Raw genomic sequence first — 24,148 nt, 5'->3', positions numbered from 1 at the left:
TTAAATTTTAACCATCTGCCTTGGTGGAAATTGAACCCAGATATTAGCCTGGGGTTCTGGATCATTACCACTGCACCACTGCTTCCCCCCATTTAAAAATCAAACTAATAGAACTTTTTAAATGACACAGCATAACTTCTGTTTCAGTCTTTGATCTAAGTCATTGATTTTCTATTTAACCAGTTAATTTAACACCCAATAGTAAATAAATCTATGTTTACCTATTCGGTAATTGTGTGATTAAAACACATCCCCTCTTTGCTTGCTGGCTTGTGTCATTTTCTAAGTGACTGTTGCTCTTATGTGAGGCTTTCTCACACAATGAGAATCAGTCAACTATTGAAGGGGCCAGATTTAGGGTTGACAAGTATTATATTTTACAGTCCCTGTACTAATTTTTATGAGAGCGGTTACAATATGAATGATTCAATAGCAAATTATTCATAAATTATTTTAAGAGGAAATTAGATTGTTAACACAGAAAGAGAAAAAGGGAAGTAGGAAGGTGTGCTACCCTAGGTGGCTCAGGATTAGACCTGGTCTGTGTAACTCAGTTACACACACATCCTTTTAACAAATCTCTTGGATCTGGAATCTTGTTTTTAATAATGACACGTTAGGACACATATTAGTGAGGAACAATATGTGAAACCAAAGCAGCTCCTATTCTCTACATTATTTTTTGTTTCAGTCACAACTTGACCACAAGAGGGCATGAGAAGATTTGTAACTGTACTGAACATTGGCCAGAGCACCATCATACATTAGTAAAAACACAACAGCTCTGGGCAACTTACTGATTCAGCAGCCAACGATGAATGTGAAATGGAACATAGCTGGATGGAAACTGGTCCCCCTGTCTGTTTTCCAGATAAAATTTCTTGTTTTTACACCCTGCCTACACTTGGAAATTTCCATGTCCCAACATCACACTTTTTTAAAATTCATTTGTGGGATGTGGGCGTCGCTGGCTGGCCAGCATTTCTTGCCCATCCCTAGTTGCCCTTGAGAAGGTGGTGGTGAGCTGCCTTCATGAACTCCTGCAGTCTCCCTGCTGTGGGTTGACCCACAATGCTATTAGGGAGGGAACTGCAGGATTCTGACCCAGCGACAGTGAAGGAACAGCGATATATTTCCAAGTCAGAATGGTGAGTGACTTGGAGGGGAACTTGGAGGTGGTGGTGTTCCCATATGTCGACTGCCCTTGTCCTCCTAGATGGAAGCGGTTGTGGGTTTAGAAGGTGCCGTTTGAGGATTTTTGGTGAATTTCTGCAGTGCATCTTGTAGATAGTACACACTGCTGCTACTGAGCGTCGGTGGCGGAAGGAGAGAATGCTTGTGGATGTAGTGCCAATTAAGCGGGCTGCTTCGTCCTGGATGGTGTCAAGCTTCTCGAGTGTTGTTGGAGCTGCACTCATCCAGGCAAGTGGGGAGTATTCCATCACACTCCTGACTCGTGCCTTGTAGATGGTGGACAGGCTTTGGGGAGTCAGGAGATGAGTTACTCGTCGCAGTATTCCCAGCTTCTGGCCTGCTCTTGTAGCCACAGTGTTAATGTGGTGAGTCCAGTTGAGTTTCTGGTCGATGGTCAACATTGTCACCAAAAACAGCCAGTTACAATTTTAACACGGAGCCACAGGAGTAGCAATGTCACTCTCAGTTCCACAGCATTCCTGGTCAGCTTGTGTTGTCAGCACTCCTCCCATTTTCCTCTCTCATTTTATCTGAGGTCTGTTCCTGAGAGGCAAGTAGCTCAAAATTGATCAAGAAGGAACAGGCATGATGCTTTGCAGCTGTGACAGTCACTGGCATGACACCAACAATTGAAATGAGGCCCAAATCCAGACTTTAGATAAGCCTTGGGCTACTTGCTTAGGGTTGCATGCTGTCTGCTTGTTGTAAATTGCATGCTCAGGAACAGGATTTAACCTCTTTCTCAAACTCTTGACATTGTACTGAATATGTTGTAGAGACAAATAAGCTTATACTGTCTCACTGCCGTAACTACTAAAGAGAATGTGTACTTGTTAGCTTTCTACCCTGTGGTTTGGGCACGGTGGTCAACTCTGTGTTGATAATGGCCTGGTGCGGCTTATGAGTCTCTCTCTGGCAAGGCGGTCTCTGCCACATTTGCTGCAGAAGATGTCAGTGCCCTGAGAATGTGCACAATGCACTGGCCTCTCCACGAGAGCACATTTAAGAAAATAATTCACAATCAATTATTTCCGCATGCTGCCCTTGAAGAGGCTTGTGGGAAAGGGACTACTACCTACCTCCTTCTGGAATGTGGCACCTTTTCAAAGCAGATGGACCCACCCCCACGCTAAATGCCAACTGCTGCTGGAGGACCATCAATTTGATCTGCCTGGTAGCTTCATGGCCAAGTGCCACAGACTGGCACACTACGAGTCCAGGACTACATGTTGATGGATGCATTAAAGCTTGTGATTGCTGCTACAAAGGCTCAACTGAGAAAAAACCACCTCAGATGGTATACCAAGGGGGTAGGAGGTCTGTAAAATATACTGGGGCTGAATGAACTAGAGAACATTTGACATGAAATGTAAATGCAGAAAACAAATATAACCTGCAGCTACCTTTAATAAAGTGTTAAATTTGAACTGTTACATAATGTAAGTTTACAAATTTTATGAATAAATTAAATTCTTTCTGAAAAGTGCTATATCAAACGTGATTTGTGAAGAGATTGGTGAATTGAAACCTAGGAATGCTTTAAGATCAGGGATTCACCCAATCCACTATCTGAACTTTTAGATTTGTAACTTTACAGGCAGCTCACTACCATGCACGTATTTCAACATATGGAGATCACTCTGCCTCATAAATAGGTCAGTTAAAGTACCAGGCAAGCAACACTCAAGCTGCAAACCTGTACTACAGCTATCCAATTAAGATGAGCATCTACACTTTATAGGAACACTTAGAAAATAGCTGATGTTGTAATCGTTGGTGGAAACGTAGCATAGCAGTTGAGTTCAGTAAATGCTCAAGACACATGCATGCCGTTGAACAGTGGATTTTTATCAGCAGAATTTTGACTTCAAAGGTATTGGCAAGAATATGAACTTTCTCAATTCCAACATAAACCCCATAATTTAAAATTTTGTAGAGAATTGCTGTGATTGATTGCTTCAAAGATAAATAACTACACTACAATGTTCCCAAGACGAAGTAGCAATTGACTGTATGTATGCAAGACGTGGGCAATAGGCATGTTTTTGTCTGGGTGAGATGTAATTATAAAAAAATTCCAAAGCTGCTCAGTTCCAAAAGTCATGCATACATGCTTACATCATGGGCTTACTGTGCAGGCTGTATTTGTTAAGGCTCTGACTGACACACATCAGCATCACTGCATGCATTTCTGGCAGCCAATTTTCAACTAGACAAGTCACATGCATTGACCTCTTTTACACCCAAGGTCTGGCATCAAATTGCACATATTTGACCTGTCTTCCACAGAAAGAATTTGGGGTATATTTAAATGTTGGATTTTTAAAATACAGCTTTCTCGCAAGTTTTTTTTAAAAAATGCACTTGGAAAGAAACTGTTAACTCAATGTGCCAACTAATTGGCCTTACAGTGAAGTGTTTGCCTCGACTACACTTAAAGCAATTAAATAGCCTGCCTCAGTAATTGGGAAACACTCATCTTCTTCTACCAGGAGGTTCTGTCCCAGGTACGCACCAAGCATTGTCTCATGTCAACGACAGCATCCAAAAATCTAGAGGACACAGATTTAAGGTGAGAGGGGAAAGATTTCAAAAGGACCCATGCAATAGTGGTGCATGTACAGACTGAGCTGCCAGAGAAAGTGGTGGAGGCTGGTACAATTGCAACATTTAAAAAGCATCTGGATGGGTAAATGAATAGAAAGTGTTTAGAGGGAGATGGGCCAAATGCTGGCAAACGGGATTAGGTCAGATTGAGGTATGTAGTCAGTGCAGATGAGTTGGACTGAAGAGTCTGTTTCTGTGCTGTTTGACTCTATGACTAATAAATCCAATGGGAAATTCGGAAGAATTATCTTTGGAATGTGGAACTTGAGGCCACAAGGTTTTGTTGAGGTGAATGAATTCAAGGAGAGGCTATATAAGCACATGATGGAGAGAAGAATTGAAGGACACGTAGAATGCTGGAGAAACTCAGCAGGTTTAGCAGCATCTGTGGAGTCTGGTTTCGAGTCTGGTATGACTTCTTTAGAAATGAAGGATATGTTGGTGGATTTGGAGGAGATGGCTAGGAGAAAGTAGACAAGGTAAATTCTGGCATTGAGCTGTTGGGCTGAATGGCCTGTTTACGCAGTGTAAACACTGCGTGGCACTTTGCAATCATTTAGATCGTGAACAAAGTAGGAACAGAAAGCTGTAAGATTAAATTTTCAATCAGACACAGGAGATTAGAATACACAAGAGTAATAAGAAGAGATTTTGCTTATATCAAGTACAAAGCATCATGATGTTGTATAATTAAATGAAGACAGATTGTGGTGATCGAATTAAATTGAATTGATCTTAACATTACTTAGTATGTCACTAGCTATGAAACAAAGCAGATTAAAGATTTACATCTGGCCTTGGGTCTTAAAGTGTTTTTCTGGTCCACTGTCAATAAGATTGTGAGGGGGAGTGAAAAATCCCTGCATATCTAGTTCACACTGCAATGGGATTCCAGCCAAATAAGAGGGAAGGCGAGGTTTAAATTGAAATTGCCAAGGATACGCAGTTACTAGGTGCAGACACTGAGGAAGAGAGGAGGGAGGATAACTTAGTAAGGAAGTTTCTATGATGTTTGGAGACTGGGAATGGGGTGGGGGAGTTGCTGTGTCGTGAAAGAATTCTACGAAATTGACTTGGCAAAAGGTTCTACTCCAGTTACAATGTTAGGGAAGGTGAAAACTATAGCCAAATCGAAGTTGCGCAGAGAAAGGAGTTGTTCGTTGCCAAGTTATAACAGAATGGGAGTGTATCTGCAAAACTGAAGTAGCATTTCTTGCTCATAAGCTGATGCAGGGAAGCAACCTCACGGATAAAGCTACTTTTACTTTTCTGTAAAACATATACAACAAAGCACTTTACCACATGGCCAACTTCATTAATTATGATCCAAGAATCATTCAACATTAACTAGACTTCTCACATTATGTAAAATCATTCTGTCCCATGATAATGGACTCATATTAAGGGGAAAAATAATAGAAACCATATGAATTCCAGCAACACCACATCAGGGTTCTTTTCTAACCTTTCAGATACTGAGTACCTAAATCATCCTTTACTTTAAAATGACACACAAGTGAGTTTCATCTTACACATCTCAGGATCACCAAGAAATGTGAGCTTGACTCAAATCATTTTGCTATTGTACCAGAAAACAGCAAGTGTAGCCAAATTTCTAATAGTAAAATTGCATGCTTACATAAATAGCAATAGGATACAAGGATAAATAAAAAGGAAGAAGATTGTGATGGAGGAGAAGGGGGAAGGGAAGAAGCTGGAATGAGGACTTTCCTTTATTATATAGATAATGATGGTTAGGAGAAGGAAGAGGAGAAAGAGGAAGTTGAGTTAATTGTGGGGGAGTATCATTAATTAACACAAATCAATTTTTTTTATGCTGTTAACCCCCAACCAATGCATCACTCATTGGTCATTTGAGCTCCAGAACATGATTATAATGGTCAGATGTTACTTGGTCTGTCTCTTGTGGAACTGTTCTAAGCAGTTTCTGTGGCCAGATTTTAATTGTTGCTTAGTGAAGGAAAGTTACAGATCATTGAGTGTTTGCAAAGTTCTGGCTTCAGGTCAGCCAGAAAACAAAATGATTGTTTTTCCCTCCTTCTCTTTAAGAGATTAGGTATTTGAAGTGGAACAGGTAAACGCAAACTCTGATTTTAAATATTTTAAGGAATGGCAGGGATTCGGTAATAATAACATTTCTTCAATTAGTGGAATATGTTATTAATGTGAGAAGAACACAACTTAGATTACTCAGAATGCATAGAAAAGGGAGGGATGCTTACCCCTTGCTGATTGAGTACAATTACCACAGTCCAGGAAGTACCAAGATCATATCACAAGATAATTACGAACAAATTTCTAAGATAAAACTATTTTTTTACCAGCTTTGCTGAGCTCAATTATCCTTCCTGACTCAGTAACTGGATCAGATGTCTTTTTGTTTCATATCACTTCATATTAAACTGAGTGGTGCATTTATGAAGTCAGTCACCAAGAGTGTCAGATGTTAGACAAATTAGTAAAATAAGGCGCCTATAACAAATCTGAGCTGGTTGTGAATTAAACTATTGGGATTAGTTATGAAAATGTGAACATTGAATAAAAGAAGTCATGCGCTTAAGTAGGAAATTGCCACAGTTATAACAGTGCAATTAACACTTAGCAAAAAGTAATTTGTTGCTAAGTTAAATAAAAACCAGATTCTTAGCTGCACTGTAATCCAGATCCCTGGTTGAGATGAAGGGAATGTCTTCATCCAATTCACAGATTAGGTTCTGGTTAAATTGTGTATATTTTCTGATACCAAGTGATGAACTGGTGAATAGTAATTACATTGGCCATAATATTTAGAGAAAGGTGAGGGAGGTTCAGGGGAAGCTGAATGCAGCTGAAGAATATTCCCACGCCTGGCCTTGGCCAAATTGATGGCTTAGCAAATGGCCAAGATGATAGGCCGGTGACAGAAATCTGCAGCCAGGGACCAACTGTTGATTGCTCTTTTGGAGCTTAATTTAAATAAATTAATGAAGTGTTGATCCAAACATCACAAAACCAACCCCTCTAAACATGTCAATGGATGCACATGTGGTGGTTAGGGCTGCATTATAGAGACCTTTATGTTTCACTCCCTAATTTCGTCACTATTGGAGATGAAGATTATAGGGGAAATTAAAAACACTAGTGGGCCCAAAATTGTGACATACAACAGAGTACCTCCATGGCAGCAGAAGTACTGGAAAAACTCAGGAATCCAAGTGCTGCTACTGAACTCAGGCATTTCTTATTTTTGGGAGGGAGTGGGGTGGTATTGGGTTGGGTGCTGTGGTTCATACACGCATGGTTCCCAAAGTCAGCTGACCATCAAATTAACTATCTGTCCCCACTCGATTTTGGAGTTGTAAGTATCTGGAACCAACAGTATGGAGATACAAACAGGTCATGGAAAATCTGTTCTTAGCACGTTTCTTACAGATAGCTAAATAACCCCTTTGGAGAGCTGAGGGACTCCTGCAGATATGGTTCCAGCATACCTTGCAGATGAGAGTCAGGTGCCCCTTAGGTGGAGTTAAGTGTGGAGAATATTGAGCATGAAAAGTGCATAAGCTCCTTGGACCTGTCCAACCTTTTAAGGAGTGACCTGTCAAGACGAGTGAAATGGTGTCTTGAAACGTCAGCAAGCATCAAACTGTCATTAAGTGTCAACAGGTGTCAAAATGTGCATTTACGAAATTAGTGTACTTTTCTAAACACAGTGTGCTCTCCAATATAGGAATTTAGGGGGAATAAATATAGTTCTATTACTTTTGTGCATGATTACTTGTGGATGCTTAATGGATTGGCATAGTAGATGAAGTGATAAAAAGTGGTGGTACAAAAAGGCACATAGGTAATGGGTAAAAGGCATAAGGTTGTATTGTTTGGCATGGGGAGTGTGTAAGAATGTGAGCAATGGAGGAATATTTTATATTTCTCCCCTTTTGAAGAGATAATATACCCCTTTGAATCTGGTCCTGATAGAGGTTGGGCACTCTTTGGGATTGTGAAAAAGCATGCTTATGTGTGAGAAGTGCACAAACTCATCAGGACTAGCAAAATTCTCAATGAACCATGAAAATCAAAACGTGGAGTGAAAAAGGTGCTCGGCATTTTAGAGTGCCTGTTTGCATAAAAACATTATCGGAGTTTTGCTGAATTACTGATCTCCCAATCTTTCACAATGCAGTGTTGCCTGATGGACAACTCCGACTGCTCACTGAATGGAAATATTAGTTGACATAAAAGATTACGCACTGATGTGAATTCTTTTTTGGCCTAAGTCATTGAGAGCACTGACATTAAATATTTGTTTCCGTAAGGGATTAGTTGAACAGTTTCAATAAATTTAGATAACTTGTGTATCAATGACAGAGTGACCGTTTTTCAATAATGCCATCATCAGTAGACTCATAATATACTTTCTGTCAGACGTGTATTGAGATAGTAGATGTGTTAGCATGGAGAAAGGTAAAGGGTGGATACGTTGGCACTCAATGGCAATAGAAGGCCAGGGGGCTTGGGTAGATTAGCATAGGACCATTAGGTCACAAGATATAGGGGCAGAATTAGGCCATTTGGCCCACTGAGTCTGCTCCACCATTCAATGATGGCTGATGTGTTTCTCAATTCCATTCTCCTATCTCCTTCCCATAACCCTTACTGATCAAGAATCTCTCTATTTCTGTCTTAAAGACACTCATTACTGCCTACATTACAGACTTTTTGAATGATTGCCATTTCTTACAGAAAACATTAATCAAGTTATGTGATTTTATACTGAGGATTGATTTCCACTGAGTTAAAAAAGTCAAATCTACATCTCATAGGACTGGTAGTACAGATCGATGAGGAGACAAGCCATTTGCAAAGATCATGGGGATGATATGGATAAGTAGGCATGCAATTGGCAATGCTCAGTGGCTATGTCAACAATATCTAGGCTAAAATGAGTACATAAATCACTAATACAGATTTTCATGCTTTCATGAACTCTATAAAGCATCAGAAATGTTTCACTATATCTGAAATGAATCAAAGGAAATTAAGTATTGATTCCTTACAGGCCAGCATATTCAGTTTGGATGCGAAGCTAACGTCTGTGACTACAATGAGGAATAATAACATATACTTGCCATTGTTGGTTGCTGTGTATCCAAGGTCAACTGATCCTAGATAAGGAATGTCAGCACGTGATGGTCCTGCAGGCCCTGGTGGCCCTGGTGGTCCTGGGGGTCCTGGTAAACCTCTCCCACCAGGAAGGCCTGCTGCTCCAGTTGGACCCAGAAGTCCTGGTGGCCCTGATGAATCAATATAATAAATTGCTTTAGGTCAATAAGTATAAAGGGCTGACTCAATATTTCATTTTAATTTCTGGCATCTGACACCACAGTGAGAAATGAAGTTGCAAGATCCACATGTACTAGAAGCACCAACAATTTGGAGAGCAACCATCCACATTTCTGAATGTTGTACTGGCATAGTGCAATAAGGAGCTAATTAAGATGTGTAGACTTGTTAACAGATATTAAAATGCTCACAATTTTATTATTCATTTCTCTTGCACCCCCATGTACAACTCCAGGAACCCCAAGACAGAAAAATATCTAACTCCAGTTCATTACATCTCTTTAGGAAGCAATGATGTTTCCTACAACAATAGAAACTGAAATGTCTTGTACAAAGCCAACCCAATCATCATTTGAATATTGTTGAAAACAGAAAAATGCTATTGAACTTTTTGCCTTGCAGGACAGATGCAAGAATGGCAAATTTCAAATTATTTCAACAAATTATACCATTGAAGAAAAGGACACTGATTGTTTGGCAAGTTTGATTGGTTAAGGCATTGCGATAGAGAAAGAAATGGGGAACTACAGGCTTCCCAAGATCCTGGATAATTCAAAACAAGGTGTACAGCAGAGCACGGATCATACTCAAGTACCCAGGCTTGCAAAAACCTAAACAAAACACCTACATTTAGGTGTGGTTCTGTGAATGGGCAGCACTTGTGGAATAATTCTGACTGTGCAGATAGCTACACAAATAACCAATTTAAGGTAATCAGTCCAGCTCACGACCTAGTTCAATTATGCTTGACAGAAGCAACATATATTCATGCATGGGAACTCACTCCATGCAAACAAAGAAATATGTTCAAGCCTTGTGTTATTTTTGAAATACCTGGGAGCTTGGGGAACTGATTGTTTCCCATTGCTTTCTTTGTGCCAGCATCTTGACCGAAAAATCAACATCCTTTGTTCCTGAAAATTGCTGTGATCAGTTGAAATTTGGCATTCTTGCCTTTGCCCAGAGGAGGGCAAAAAGAACAATTTCAGCAACATGCCTCAATTTCAGCAAAAACAGATTACCTGCTCATTTATGCAGTCATTTGTAGACTGTGGAATAGTGTTATTAAGAATCAGCTGTCACTTTTGCTTTACAAAACAACAGCAATTCATTTGTGCTAAGAGTTCAAGATGTCCTAAGGACACCACAGTGCACTTATAGCAATACTACTGCTATCCTTCTAATGACATAAGCTAGAAAAGCTTAAAATGAGAATAAATTTGAAGCGCTTGAAGTCGACGTAGAGTTTTAGGCTGAGATTCTACTCTAAGTCTTCTAAACTCCTACTGGGAGATCAGTGCAACTCCTTGAGAAATGGTCTGAGCAGCCAACTATTTTCTCTGGGGATTCTGCCAATCACACAATGAAGATACAGTCAGAAATTGGGAGAATGCCCATAGTAATTCAGGGCCAGTTTATGCATGGCTATCGAATAGAACTAATCTTCAGTCATTCAAACATTGTTTTGTGTGCCTCATTTCAGCAAGTTCTTCCGATGCTGTGCACAGATTCCAATCCATCAGCAGGCATGTAGCTTTCTGAAGAAAGAGTTTCTAATTTTTTGCAGATCCAACATTCTCCAGATTTGATAAGAAGTTTCATCAGGCAAGATGCATTTTTTAATAGCAACACACAATGTCCTCCAATTGGACATACACAAAGTACTTTACCTTCAGGATAAATGCAATAAGGTACATCCTATCTACTTACTGTTATTACTGAAAAGCCAACTTGAGTAAACTGCTTGGGGCAGCATAGTAGCTCAGTGGTTAGCACTGCTGCCTCATAGTGCCAGGGACCTGGGTTCAATTCCACCCTTGGGTGACTGTCTGTGTAGAGTTTGCACATTCTCCCTGTGTCTGTGTGGGTTACCTCTGGTTTGCTGCCACAGTCCAAAGATGTGAAGGTTGGGTGGATTGGCCATGCTAAACTGCCCATAGTGTTGAGTAACTTGAGGGTTAGGTGGGTTAGCCATGGGAAATACAGGGTTATAGGATAGTATGGTGGTCTGGGTGGGATCTCTTCAGTGGGTTGGCATGGACTCAATGGGCTGAATGGTCTGCTGCCACACTATAGGGATTCTATCATTCTAAGCAATGGGAAACAATTTCTCCAGTATTAAGGAGCAACTAACCAACTGAATCTATTCTGTTGTTACCTATACAGCATAGGCAGCAAAAGATATTTATAACAGCTGGAAGTTTTAGCACTACATTAAAAGGTCAATGCGGCACAAATTTCTAAAAGAGAAAAGAACACAGAAAATTGATTTCCACTTATTAACATTCATTTTCCTTGACTGACATAATTCCACTAGTAAATGCTACACCTGTTAAAACAAAATATTTATTCAGGTATCATTTTTCTGTTCAGCAGGACAAATGATCGAATTGAAGCTACTTACATCTGCAACTGTATATTAAATAAACAATGGAAAGCATTCAAGTTCTCTCACACTAAAACAGCAGGCAGCCGTAGATGGTCTTATTTTTTGACAGTCAGACAACCGCTGAAGGAGACATGACCATTAGGAAACTGTTTTTATTTTGTGTTATTACAGCTGTTGGAAGTGTCACAATATCTGGCCCAAATCTTTTGGATTTAGGCCCTGTCAACATAACCTAAACTCTTGCTCTACATAGCTCTATGGGGGTCACTGACTGCATCTCAGCAGCAAAAGCCCAATGTAAAATAAACTGCAGCAATAATTAAACAAAGGAAGGGAGTCCTATGCTGCTTTTATTGAGAGCATCTGAAACGTACTATCTACCCTAAATAACCATATTTATATTAATAACATAATAATCTCAGGCAAAAGTGACTCAAGAATAAAAACAATATGTAACACAGTATAAAAAGGATTTAACTTTTTCGCAGCTCATTAGAAAGAAGTCTGATTAAGTATTATCAGGAAGGGTTGGATTACAATAATACTGGGGCATTGGATCCCATCCAGGAAAGCTCGGAGCACAGCACAGCTGATAGACTGAAAAAGCTATCAGCTACCATCAATAATGTGACTGGTGTTTACATTACAAATCATGATTCAAGTTCACTCTCACTTGTTAAGCGCTCAGCCACAAGTGGCAACTTTTTTGTTTGACGAGCTTGCTCTCTCTCTGCTTAGAAATATAACGGCATGGCTTCAGTATGTGGGGCGCTTATGATGTGATCATTTAAGTTCACTACTGGAGCAAAATGGATGAGATCCTTTATAAGTTGCCTCGTAGAACTTGGGATGGCATCACAGTAGGAAACGCGTAGTCTTGCTCCTCAGTGAGAACCAGAGGCCAGAGCTGCACTTACTCATTTTCTAACTGTTGAGTGAACGTGCCTGCTTCCGTGTATTGGGAAATAAAAAGCGAATGGGTGTGGAGTGAGGACAAAAGTAGGGGTAACAAGGTGTAGAGCTGGATGAACACAGCAGGCCAAGCAGCATCATAGGAGCAGGAAGGCTGATGTTTCGGGCCTAGACCCTTCATCAGAAATTAGGCATGGCAGTGATAGCTTCACAGTTTTCCGGGGATTGCAGGCTGAGCCTCCTTTCTGAAGAGTGCCTTCTTTCACATGTTATGTGAGAGTGGTGCTACGGAAGCACGCTAGCCCATTATAATGAGGGCAATGGATGAAAACCATCCCCTGCTATTAATGTGACAGCAACATATGCCATGCAACCTTATGTCAATCAGAATCAGCAAATTGGGTATGAGGGTTGGTGGGGAGAAAATGCTACTTAGAGAACTGTTCATGATGCTTTCCATTAAAGAACAACTATTGCTCAGGGACCTGATTGAGGAAAGGAAATCAGAAAAAGTAAATTGCATTAATATTGACTTGCATTGATCATGATCATATATTTTTCATATTTCAGGACAAGAAAACTGATTGATAGCCACTGGTTTAACCTACATCATTTCAAATATTTTCCACTGTTTGGCTCTTTTCTCCTTATTTTTGTGACTGGATATATTCATGGGGGTCACATCTTTGCATAAGGAAAATAATTAAAAACGAAATGCACATTAAGTTTTATGTTGATTTTCAAATAACATAGCTGTCATGGAACTATTTTGCTAAACTCTTATAAAAGGGTTAAGTTGCCATAATCCCAGAGCACCATAGGGCTACTTTCTCATTAGAGAGAGACAACTTGTGGTGGTTTAACTTGAGGGTCATCCCCCTCAGGTGAGGAGAGGGGTTAAGAAGGAGAGTCTTTAATGGCGACCTCAGACAGTGTGGGAATTGAACCCATGCTGTTAGCAGCAGAAACCAGCTGTCCAGCCAAATGAGCTAACCAAACCCCTTACAAAGCTCCTATAAAATACATTAATTTAACTGTACACATGGTTGAAGAAGAATTGTTAAACTTTATTCAAATATGAGCACAATTGAAAATTACTTAGCCCAGCTTTGAAAACTCAAAGTGACAATTCCATAACCAAAGAAGCAGTAGGTTTTTCTAGATGAAGGATTTCAGGATTGAGAATAACTGAATATTGAAAACAGTGTGCCATGAATGAAACAAATGTAGCATGTAATTAAAACCCACTGCAATATCTCTGCGAAAGGAATTCTCAGTGCCATTCCAAAGCAAACAGCACTGATATACTGCACACAGATTTAATCATTTCTTTTTAAACAGGCACTCTGTCATCAAAATGCTTGCAATCCTAAAAGCTTTGGCTTACATCCTGTAACATTTAACAAGGGAAACAAACATGTAGTTGAAATTTGTGGAATTCTAGATCTAGATGATTACTAAATACTGCCAGAGTGGACCTTCGACATTTCTGAAAGAATTCAATCCTTAATTCATGGTAAAGTAAAAATATCAAGTTTGCGAAGTGTCCACTGGGAGAAGAAAGTTCTCTGGCGAAGAAAAGCAATGGGTAATGGTTAAAAGGATGAATTTATACCCACAACTTGTTCACTACATAATTGGTAACTTTTTTCCCCTTTTCCAAGACCCACCCCACCAAAACCATTTTACCCTCTTAACACTATTACACTAACAATGGTAATATGGCTCAATTCGTTCCAGCAGAACTCCAAATCACCCAGGCAATCATTCTGCAACGTCTCAGTCTGGATAATGAAGGCTGGCTTAATGTTTGACTGGGATGATCTACCAGAAATGAACCTGATCCTGCTCTTAACCTATCAGTAACACAATGATCTGCAGGAGTTTCCAAAAGAATGAGAAGGAATGGCAAATATAGTCCGTTTCTATCCTGGGGAAGCCAGTTGCTGCACACACACATAGCTAACCCCTCAGAAATTTGCCAACTCAGCACAGGCAAGGAATCAAATGAGAGAGTATGGACTTCCCTGGCCTCTAGTACTCAGTATCACAAAAACATAATGCATTATCCATGAGCCAAGAAGCATGTAATCAGAACTAATATTTACTTAACACACAAGTTCATCCTCTATGGTACAATGCATTTTAATTGAATCCCAATCACTCAACATAATGCATCATATAAGGTGCCTTAGATTCTTACACACATGGTACACACATGCATTGTTCACAGAAATTATTACAAAGTTTTATGCTATTTTGGGAATTATTCTCTGCATAGGCAATAGTCCCAAATATTTAACGTGTTCTCGACTTGGTCTCTGCTGCAGACATCAATTCTAGGTGCATTCCAGCCTTATAAACCTCTGTGTTAAATGATTTCTTCCACTCTTAGCTTTTAATCTCATCTGTAAACTCATTCATTTTACACTGCTCAGTGATGGGGTATGTAATGTTGCTCTGTGTACATATTCAAGAGTTTCATAATTACATTGTCATGTGGGAATTGATGTACGTTTAAAACAAACGATGACTTGAAATTCCACATCAACCCTGCCAAGAAATCCGGAAAAGATTGGCTGATCTGAACTGGTGCCAAACTGAGTTTAACATCAATATAAGTTATCTTGGGAAATATTAATTTTAATCTCATTTGTTTTTACAGCCGTAACTTGAATCGGCATCTAGCTGTAACTAAGCGGGTACATTAGATTAATTCATAGCACATTGTTTTGTAAACGATAGAGCATCAGGTTCATGACTATAATAATGTCAATTACATTGGGTAAAATCTAATACCCACTGTGGTGAATTTGAGGGCTGGGGGCTATTTTAACTGAGAGGGAAGCTGTGGCAATGCAACCTCATCATTTTTCCACCTCCACCTGATTCAATCTTGGGGAGAATGGCCTTTGACAGCCTTCTCAGCCAGACACTATTTGTAGTCCTTAGGTGGGCAATGAATGCCCATTTCAGGGTTATGTGAGGCAAATTGCCACATAGGGAGCCAGTAAAAGATGGTGGCTCAGTGGTTAGCACTGCTGCCTCACAGCCCCAGGGACCCAGGATCGATTCCACCCTTGGGTGACGGTCTGCGTGGAGTTTGCACGTTCTCCCTGTGTCTGCGTGGGTTTCCTCCAGGTGCTCCAGTTTCCTCTCACAGTCCAAAGATGTGCAGGTTAGGTGGACTGGCCAAACTGAATTGCTCATAGTGTCCAGGGATGTTTAAGTTAGGTGGGTTAGACATGGGGAAAATGCAGGGGTAGGGGCATGGGTCTGGGTAGGATGCTCTTCGGAGGGGCTGTGTGGACTTGTTGGGGCAAATGGCCTGGTTCCACATTGTAGGGATTTTATGAAATGTGGTAATGGTAATATGTGGCTCATTCAGTTGGTGCATGATTAAGGGATCCAGAATCTGGCTGGTTCTTAACTCTCCCGGCCCCAACAAAGCCAGAAACCCCATCCCCATAGGCCCCTCCTGCTCTCATTGACCCATGACCTGGGTTTTTGTGTGGGTGCAATATCGGCAGCAGCCACCACTCCTGATGGTGCTGTTGGGCAATAAAAAGCTGCCAGCTCTGATTGTTTGGCAGCTGTCAGGAGGCAGAATATCCGCCTAAGGAATCCTCAATCCTGGGGAAGGTCCCACACTGGCCAGCTAAGTGCCAGATGGGCATTTAACTCTGGCAGAGCTTCTCCAACAGAGCTACTGCCCAGTATCATCTGGGGACTGTGACATCTGTTACCAGCACAAAATTCCATCCATTACATTTTTGCAACACTCCTTTTAATAGACAGTACTGTATGTAGTAGCAAGTTTGCTTACCAGTGACCAAGAAACACAAACCTCTCCTCCATCAAATAGGCAACAGATGGAACTGACCATTTTCATCAATGTCATTTTTAAAGCATTTGTATTGTACACATATTTTGTTAAATTGAAAGCACATTCGGCACACTTATAACTGAAATTTGGTTTCTGTCAACAAAAATAATTAATTTATAAGATTGTAGGGTCCAACCTAGAAATATCAAACCAGAACACTCCTCCATAAGTAATAGGATTGAAGTGATCCAAAATAAAAACTGAAAGAACTGTGGATGCTGTAAATCCAGAACAAAAACAGAAGTTGCTGGAAAAGCTCAGCAGGTCTGGAAGGGTCACCAGACCTGAAACGTTGACTCTGATTTTTTTCTGCACAGATGCTGCCAGACCTGCTGAGCTTTTCCAGCAACTTCTGTTGAAGGTAATCCAGTTCTGTTTAGGTGGCAATGTGTATAAACCAATTCACATTGAAAAAAAAACAGAGCTGCGTAATTTTTAAAAAAAAATCCATAAATGGTTACTTCTTTGAAAGTATGTTTTTTGTTATGTTCCAAGAGCTCCTATGGACCAAAAGACCCACCTTTTGACTTTACAGGTTTCCCAAAAGTGTTTAAGAATTTGACAATGTGCTGAGACTTATGTTTTGTTTTGGCCAAGGCCAAGCTTTTTGAGTTTTTTAGGAGGGTCTCTTGTTGCAAAGTCCAGCAAGTCTTTTCACCTCATCTCACCAAACCTGCCTCTTTAATTGCCTACCACAGCCCAAGGTGTCCCTCACATCCCATTTCCATTTCATGTTACCATACACCATTCTCACAACAAATTGTGTCTCACTGGAAATCTCAGAATTCACCAACATCCTTTATCTTTAAAAGCCTGCTGTGCATCTGGACAAGTACTATCAGTCCAGGGCTATCCTATACAGCTCCTGACATGTGCCCCGGACATGGCAGATGGGGGGAAATTGGTGTCCCACTTTGTGGGGCAGGGATCTGAAGGTCCTACTGAATTGGGAAGGGGATGAGGAGTACAGAGGAGGGGATTCCTTTTCTTCCAGGACCAGCAACGGTGGTCATAACACCAGAGCATGCCAACCTTGTCTGGGGTTGCCACCCAGGTTGAAGACCTTTCAGGCGTCTGGAGGAATAGGGAGCAGCATTTTCGCCAGCATTTTCTCTCTGATACCTCACACTCACTCTGTTAATGTACACAGCCCTCACTAAGGCGCACGCTCAACCACTCCCACTCTGGCCTGCAACACCTTCCGTCACTTGCTGTCATGCATACCAAATCCCCACAACACTAACCCTGCCTGCTCCCTGCGCTGCCTAGTCACTCACTTGAGACACCTCCCCATTTTGGTCTCCCTTCATATCTAACTCTCTCTCATTTCAGAAAGGAAAAAAGTCCCCAGTACAGCAGCTAAAGTCAAGACATCATTTGACTCCTCAACACTTACGAGAAGAGCAGCTTGATTCTGACCATCCAGACCAGCACCTGGACTGGTATTGGAGGCCACCCATTGCCTTACTGAGTGGGAAGCTCCGAGCAAAGACCTGCTGACAACTATGACAAGCTTCCTGGCTTTGTCTCTGCACCAAATAGTAAGGCAAGTCAATGGTAATGGGAGCATGGCATCCCTGGCTGGGAGGGAAAAGCACACAAAGCCAAGACAAGGCAGGGATGCTGTGAGCATTCAGATCGGTTCAGGTTGAGTGAGCACTGTGACCATTGAGTGAAGAGCTTGGAGACACAGCCTGGTCCAGTCCATGTGCTGGGTGCATGTCCCTGAGCACACAGTATCCTCGGTACAGTATTACAATGATCATTGCTGGTGCAGTCCACAATTTTGCACTGAAGCGCTGAGGTGTAGATGAAACTTGTAAGTGAATTGGAGATGTGCCATGAAGGATCTTAGAGGCTGGCACACACCAGATACCAATACCCATGGATGTTATGTGCATGTGGCCAGCATCTGTACAGCATATCCTGAGACACTGGTGCCCCCTGTCCAATGTGTTGGCTGTTTGGAGCACGTGGCAAGCTGAATCCACCAGGTGCTTGCTGTGGTTTACTATCGAGTTTTCCCCGACATTGAGTTTGTTTGGCAAGTTGATTGGGTGGAAAGCTGAATATTAATGAAGTGAGTTGTGGCATTAGCAAGGTGTTTAATAGGAGTAATGAGAATCAATGGAATTCATCGTTGCCCAGACAGAATCTCACCACACCACCCATCAACAGCATAGAAAATGGACTGAAATGACACTGATACCTGCCACACTTGTCACCTGATCCTGCCACAGACCATGTCACTCAGCCCCCTCAATTCCATCCAATGAATTTGTATATTAAATATCACCTTCAAGAATTATTGCCATGTCATTTTCTGGTATGCTTTGCGAGCCACATTGCTACAAAAGTCACACTTCCAGCAATTCTATCAGCTTAATAAATCTAGTCTGAATGTAAAGTCACATAGTCCTATCGGATCATTAAAGAGAGATGCCTAGTGATGGCTTAGCCTGAAGGTCGCTACACCTCAGGCGAAGGGAGAGTTTGAGAAGGAGAGTCCTTCACGAATTTACTAGATTTCTGAAAATGTCTGAATGTACTAAATTTCAAAATGCCATCATAGAGCTGTGAAACTCTTTTGCAAAAGGTCATGAACTGAAGATCCAGAGTTGCCTATCACTCATATTGATACGCCAGCACCGAGCCCATGATAAGATGGGCTGCTGGGCATTCAGTAGAGGCAAAGAAACTTCACCCAATGAAGCTGACAGTGTCTTGGAATTCCGCGCATAGTGTCATGATGTAATGTGTGAGTCAGAACTCCATGGCACCGTGCCTGAGGATGAACATGAATATCAGCACAAAGACATACAGGGCCCCAGTCTGCACTTCACACAAAAATCCTCATGTCCGCAGATGACTTGTCATATCTAAAACGTAAGAGCCAGGATTAAGACCAATATAAGACTATGTACAATGTGAGAGGACAGAAAGTCCTCCCACCAAATCAATGCTGATATTTATTCATTCAGCTGAATCTCATATTAATGCTCATCTACAGTCTCTGTTTGAACCTCCTTCATTCCATTAGTGGTGCACTCAGCTGTCTTAACCCATGGTTCTGGAATTCTTTCCTTAAATCTGTCAGTCTGTCCACTTTTAAGATGCTCATGAAATCTCTTACCCTGACCAGGATATTGGATTCCTGGCTTTAACGCCTCCTCATTTGGCTCAGTGCTGATTTTTTTGATTACAGTCTTCATGGATTATTATATTATGTTAAAATTGCTTTGTTAACACAATGTATTTTCATTATTGTTTAAGCAATTATCTCACTCCCTTCTTAAAGAATTTACAGAATCTGCTTCACAATTGGCTCGAAGCAGAGAATATAAAAATGCCATTCCTGATCTCCATCAAGAAATCCTCTAATTTCTCCTTTTTTTTGGCCTTGGCATTATTCTTCCAGCATATTTTGCATGCTGCATTCTATGATGTGGGTGTGTTTTGCTGCATCCTCATTAACTGTTACCTGATGGAAATATCACTTTCAAGACCAACAGACTTTATAGAAAGTAAGATTGCTCTGAAATGTAATCACTGTGGTAATGTTGGGAATACAATTTGTACCCTGCTAGAATGATGTGCATCAAGTCCATGGGGCATAAACCCATACTTCCCCAAACAGGAGCAGTACACGCCTGTGCAGCGTAAAGTGTCCCTGAACAGATAGTGCACATAAAATGCAATCTCAGGCACAGTCAACAACAAGCCGATCAGCTGATGCTATAAGGCCATAAACCATCCAAAGCAATTCCTCACATAGCTTACAGGAGAAATTGACTTGAAAATGTGGCTGCTTTGCCTTTAGATAACTCTTTAAGGAAGACCAGGAGAGGGAGTCATCAGGAGTAAGGGTAGAGGTAGCTGGAATCATTAACAATGGATAGCAATTGGAGGCTGAATTGGGAGGATGCCATTGGATTCATTTCTGAGGTAGAGTTTGAGGTGGTCTAGTTGGGATCATCCAAATATTTAGAACATGAAGTCCAGAGGAGCTATTCCACTCATATACTTTGAACAACTGCTTTGTTGGTTGTTGCCTGCAGTGGTCCCTTTAACTATGTATAGGCCAAATATAGATGAACAATAATCAATAAAAAGAGTCTCTGGTCCATCCATCCAGCCCGAAGCACAAAACTCTGATGCCTTGGGTGCTCAGAGCAACCAGTTTTACAGAGATCCCTTAAACATGTGTTAGGCTACTCATTTGAATATGGCCTTACAAGAGCAACAGGGATGGGCAATCAATGCTGATCTAACCAATGAAACTCAAATCCTCTGAATGAATACCTAAAATAAAACATGCAGGGCCTAATGATAGTTTGAAGATTGGGTCCTGGGTGCTTCTTAAATTCCTACACCAATTGGGCAGACAGTGTCTCCAATTAGCTCATAATCAAAGTCTACATTCAGCTTTTGTGCCTATTTAGACCAAAAGGCCATTAAAAATAGGAACAGGAGTAGGCTGTTTGGCCCCTTGAACCTGCTTTGTCATTCACTAGGATCATGGCTGATCCAACATTCCTCACATCCACTTTCCTGCCTTTTCCCCATAATTCCCCTACTGATCAAGAATCTATCTCAGCCTTAAATATACACGAGGACTCTGCCCCCAAGGCAAGGAGTTCCAAAGATTCTCAACCCTCTGAGAGAATAAATTCCTCCTCATCTCAGTATTAAATTGGTTGCCCCTTATTCTGAGATTGTGCTCTCTGGTCCTTAAACTCTCCCACAAGGGGAAGCAAGCATCCTCCATTTACCCCATCAAGCACCTTAAAAAATCTATATGTTTTAACGAGATCACCTCTCATTCTTCTAAATTCAGATGAGTTTAGCGTCCATACTAGGGATCATCATAGTGAACCTTCCTTGAACTGCATGAAGAACAGGTACTGCACCATCAGTTTCTCAAACAATGACGCTCATACCAGTTTTCTGCTCTGTGCGCATATAGTACACTGATGAGACTCTGTTACAACTATTTTAACTAGTATTTAAACAGGTTTTCAGGCATCCTCGCTGTATTGATACACTTTGGCTTGGTTTGTATGCATTCTCCAAAACCCTAAATGTGGATAACAAGTAGCCATTTTCTTTAGTTATCTATACTGCTGTTTTGGGAGTATCAAGTATTAGATTGCATTAATTGTTGCTGCATACAGACATTTCATAATAAACTTTATAATTCTCCAACCCATCAACAATGACAAATGGCAACCAGAACAAGCATGAGAGAGAAATATTGGGCAAGTGATTTCAAGAAATGAAAACAAATCAGAACTGGGAAAGAAGAAAAGAACAAAGGGATATCCTGAAATGTAAGTGTAAGTGAGAACGTACACAATCAAGCAAATAACAAATTATAAAGGGAAGGAAAACAGAAAAAATTAATTGAAGAATTTAGTAGCAAAGTAATCTACAAGGTAACTAAGTTTAAAAAATAAGTTCTTTACAAGGACAAACTGAATTGGTCAATTCAATAGAAAGGCCCGAGTGTGATGTACTAACCTGGTGGCCCCATAGCTCCTTTTGCTCCTGGCAATCCAGCTGGACCACGCAAGCCTGGTTCACCCCTTGGACCTGGAATAGTCAATAAGTTTTTTTTAAAAAGAGAAGGATGCAATGCTTATGTGAATTAAAGAGATCATACTTTATTAAGGCAATAAAAGTCTTCCATGGTACAGTACATTAAAACAACAACAGTTGGAATATAACTCAGGTAAACAACTTGAATTTTAACTTGATTGACCTGAGGTAGAAGAAAAGATCCACCAGGTTCATCAACAAGTGCACTATTCAATTTGAAAATGGATCAATTTTATCCACATCCATTCCTCCCACAAGCTTACAATGGCAACACCGGTGACTAGCTTAGGTGAGCAAAAGTGCTATGCAGTTTATTGCTGAAATAAGGTTTAATCCCTGATTCTCTCCTCAATACCAGCAGTTCAAGGTAAAAATGAACTAAATGTTCTCATGGTGATTTGGAGGGAAAGGGAAATGGCGGAGAAAAGTGAAAATCAATAATCACTGTCTGATACATCCTAAGATCATAAGACCATCAAGTCTACTCCGCCATTCAATCATGGCTGATAAGTTTGTCAATGCCATTCTCCTGCTTTCTCCCCGTAACCCTTGACGCCTTGACAATCAAGAACCTATCTATCTCAGTCTTACTCTCCTACCAATGGAAACATCTTCCCAACATCCACTCTGTCCAAGCCATTCAGTGTCCTGTAAGTTTCAATTAGATCCCCGCTCATCCTTCCAAACTCCATCGAGTGTAGGCCCATAGTCCTCAAATGTTCCTCATATGTTAAGCTTTTCATTCCTGGGACAATTCTTGTGAACCTCCTCTGAACCCGCTCCAGGGCCAGTACATCTTTCCTGAGATATGAGGCTCATAACTGCGCACAATACTTCAAATGTAGCCTGACCAGAGCCTTATAGAGCCTCAGAAGTACATCCCTGCTTTTATAATCAAATCCTCTCAAAATAAATGCCAAAGTTGCTGGATATTTGTCTCATAAAAAAATGAAACACTGAGAAATGCCTGTGATCATCTTTTTCTAGGTTCAGTTGACACATATTTTGAATTAATTAATACTTAAAGAGCATACACTGACTATGTCAAAACATGACATGGCTCCCATTGAACTATATCATTGCAATGTCAATAGGCAGGTTTATGCAATGATTTCATTAGATTGTTAATTTTCTTGAGCTCCACGCTGGCATAACCTAATTATTCACAAGATTTTGACGATGAAAAACTGGTGTTCTGGTATCCTCTGTTTTGTACTATGAATCCAGTTGCAATGCACTAGAAGGATCATGAAAACACGATATCAATACTGAATCCAATTTTAAAAATTACTAAGGCATGCAGAATTTGGCATTCCGGGGCACTCTGTTAGATACAGATACATACTGTTTCAGGGATTGTTTTGCCTCTGAACTTCTTCACTAAAGGCTGTTAACCTACTACGAATTTTTGTTATGGTATGCGTACCTTCAATTGTAACAGTTGAATTTGTGAGTCCGTTTATTTCAATTATAGAGTCATAGAGTCATACAGCACAGAAAACAGACCTTTGGTCCAAACTGTCCATGCCGACCATAATCTCAAATTAAACAAGTCCCATTTGTCTGCATTGGCCCATATCCCTCCAGACCTTTCTTATTCATGAACTTATCCAAATATATTTTAAACATTGTAACTGTACCTGAATCCACCGCTTCCTCTAGAAGTTCATTCTATACACAAACCACTATCTGATTAAAAAAAATTGCCCCTCATGACTTTAAATCTTTCTCCTCTCAGTTTAAAATATGTTCCCTAGTCTTGAAATCCCCTAACGCAGGAGAAAGACACCTGCCATTCACCTTATCTATACACCTCATTATTTTATAAACATCTATAAGGTCACTCCTCAATCACCTACGCTCCAGTGAAAAAAAGTCCCAGCCTATCTAACCTCTCCATGTAACTCAGACGTCCATTCCCAGCAACATCCTGGTAAATCTCTTTTAAACTCTCTCTAGCTTCATTCTTCCTGTAACATGGAGACCAGAACTGAAATGAACACATTTATTAAGACAATCTGTAAACTGGTCTGTGTTTAAAAACAGTCAGTCATTCTGAAATCAGCTTGGTAATGTAGCAGAAGAAAATACACAAGCAGTTACTGCAATCAAGATCAGTGGTACTCCTTGCTACACATACCCTGCCACTGATGGAAAAAAAAATGAAAAGAGATCATTTCCATTTGAAATAACAAGGTGTAGAGCTGGATGAACACAGC

General features: G+C 40.6%; 1 protein-coding gene across 5 annotated transcripts in view; it reads right to left on the bottom strand.

The window, feature by feature from the left end:
• LOC109928721 (EMI domain-containing protein 1) overlaps positions 1-24,148 on the bottom strand; it is a 308,825-nt gene that overhangs the window by 42,959 nt on the left and 241,718 nt on the right. For all 5 annotated transcript variants that reach the window (XM_048611521.1, XM_048611520.1, XM_048611524.1 and 2 more), the window contains exons 7-8: positions 21,852-21,923; positions 8,931-9,095 (exon numbers count right to left, since the gene is read on the bottom strand). In XM_048611521.1, coding sequence (XP_048467478.1) covers positions 8,931-9,095; positions 21,852-21,923 — 237 coding nt within the window. The remainder of the gene's footprint in view (positions 1-8,930; positions 9,096-21,851; positions 21,924-24,148) is intronic.

This window comes from Rhincodon typus, chromosome 24 (genome assembly GCF_021869965.1).
Source record: "Rhincodon typus isolate 14 chromosome 24, sRhiTyp1.1, whole genome shotgun sequence".
Classification (NCBI taxonomy): domain Eukaryota; kingdom Metazoa; phylum Chordata; class Chondrichthyes; order Orectolobiformes; family Rhincodontidae; genus Rhincodon; species Rhincodon typus.
This window is presented reverse-complemented; position numbering and strand designations above follow the sequence as displayed.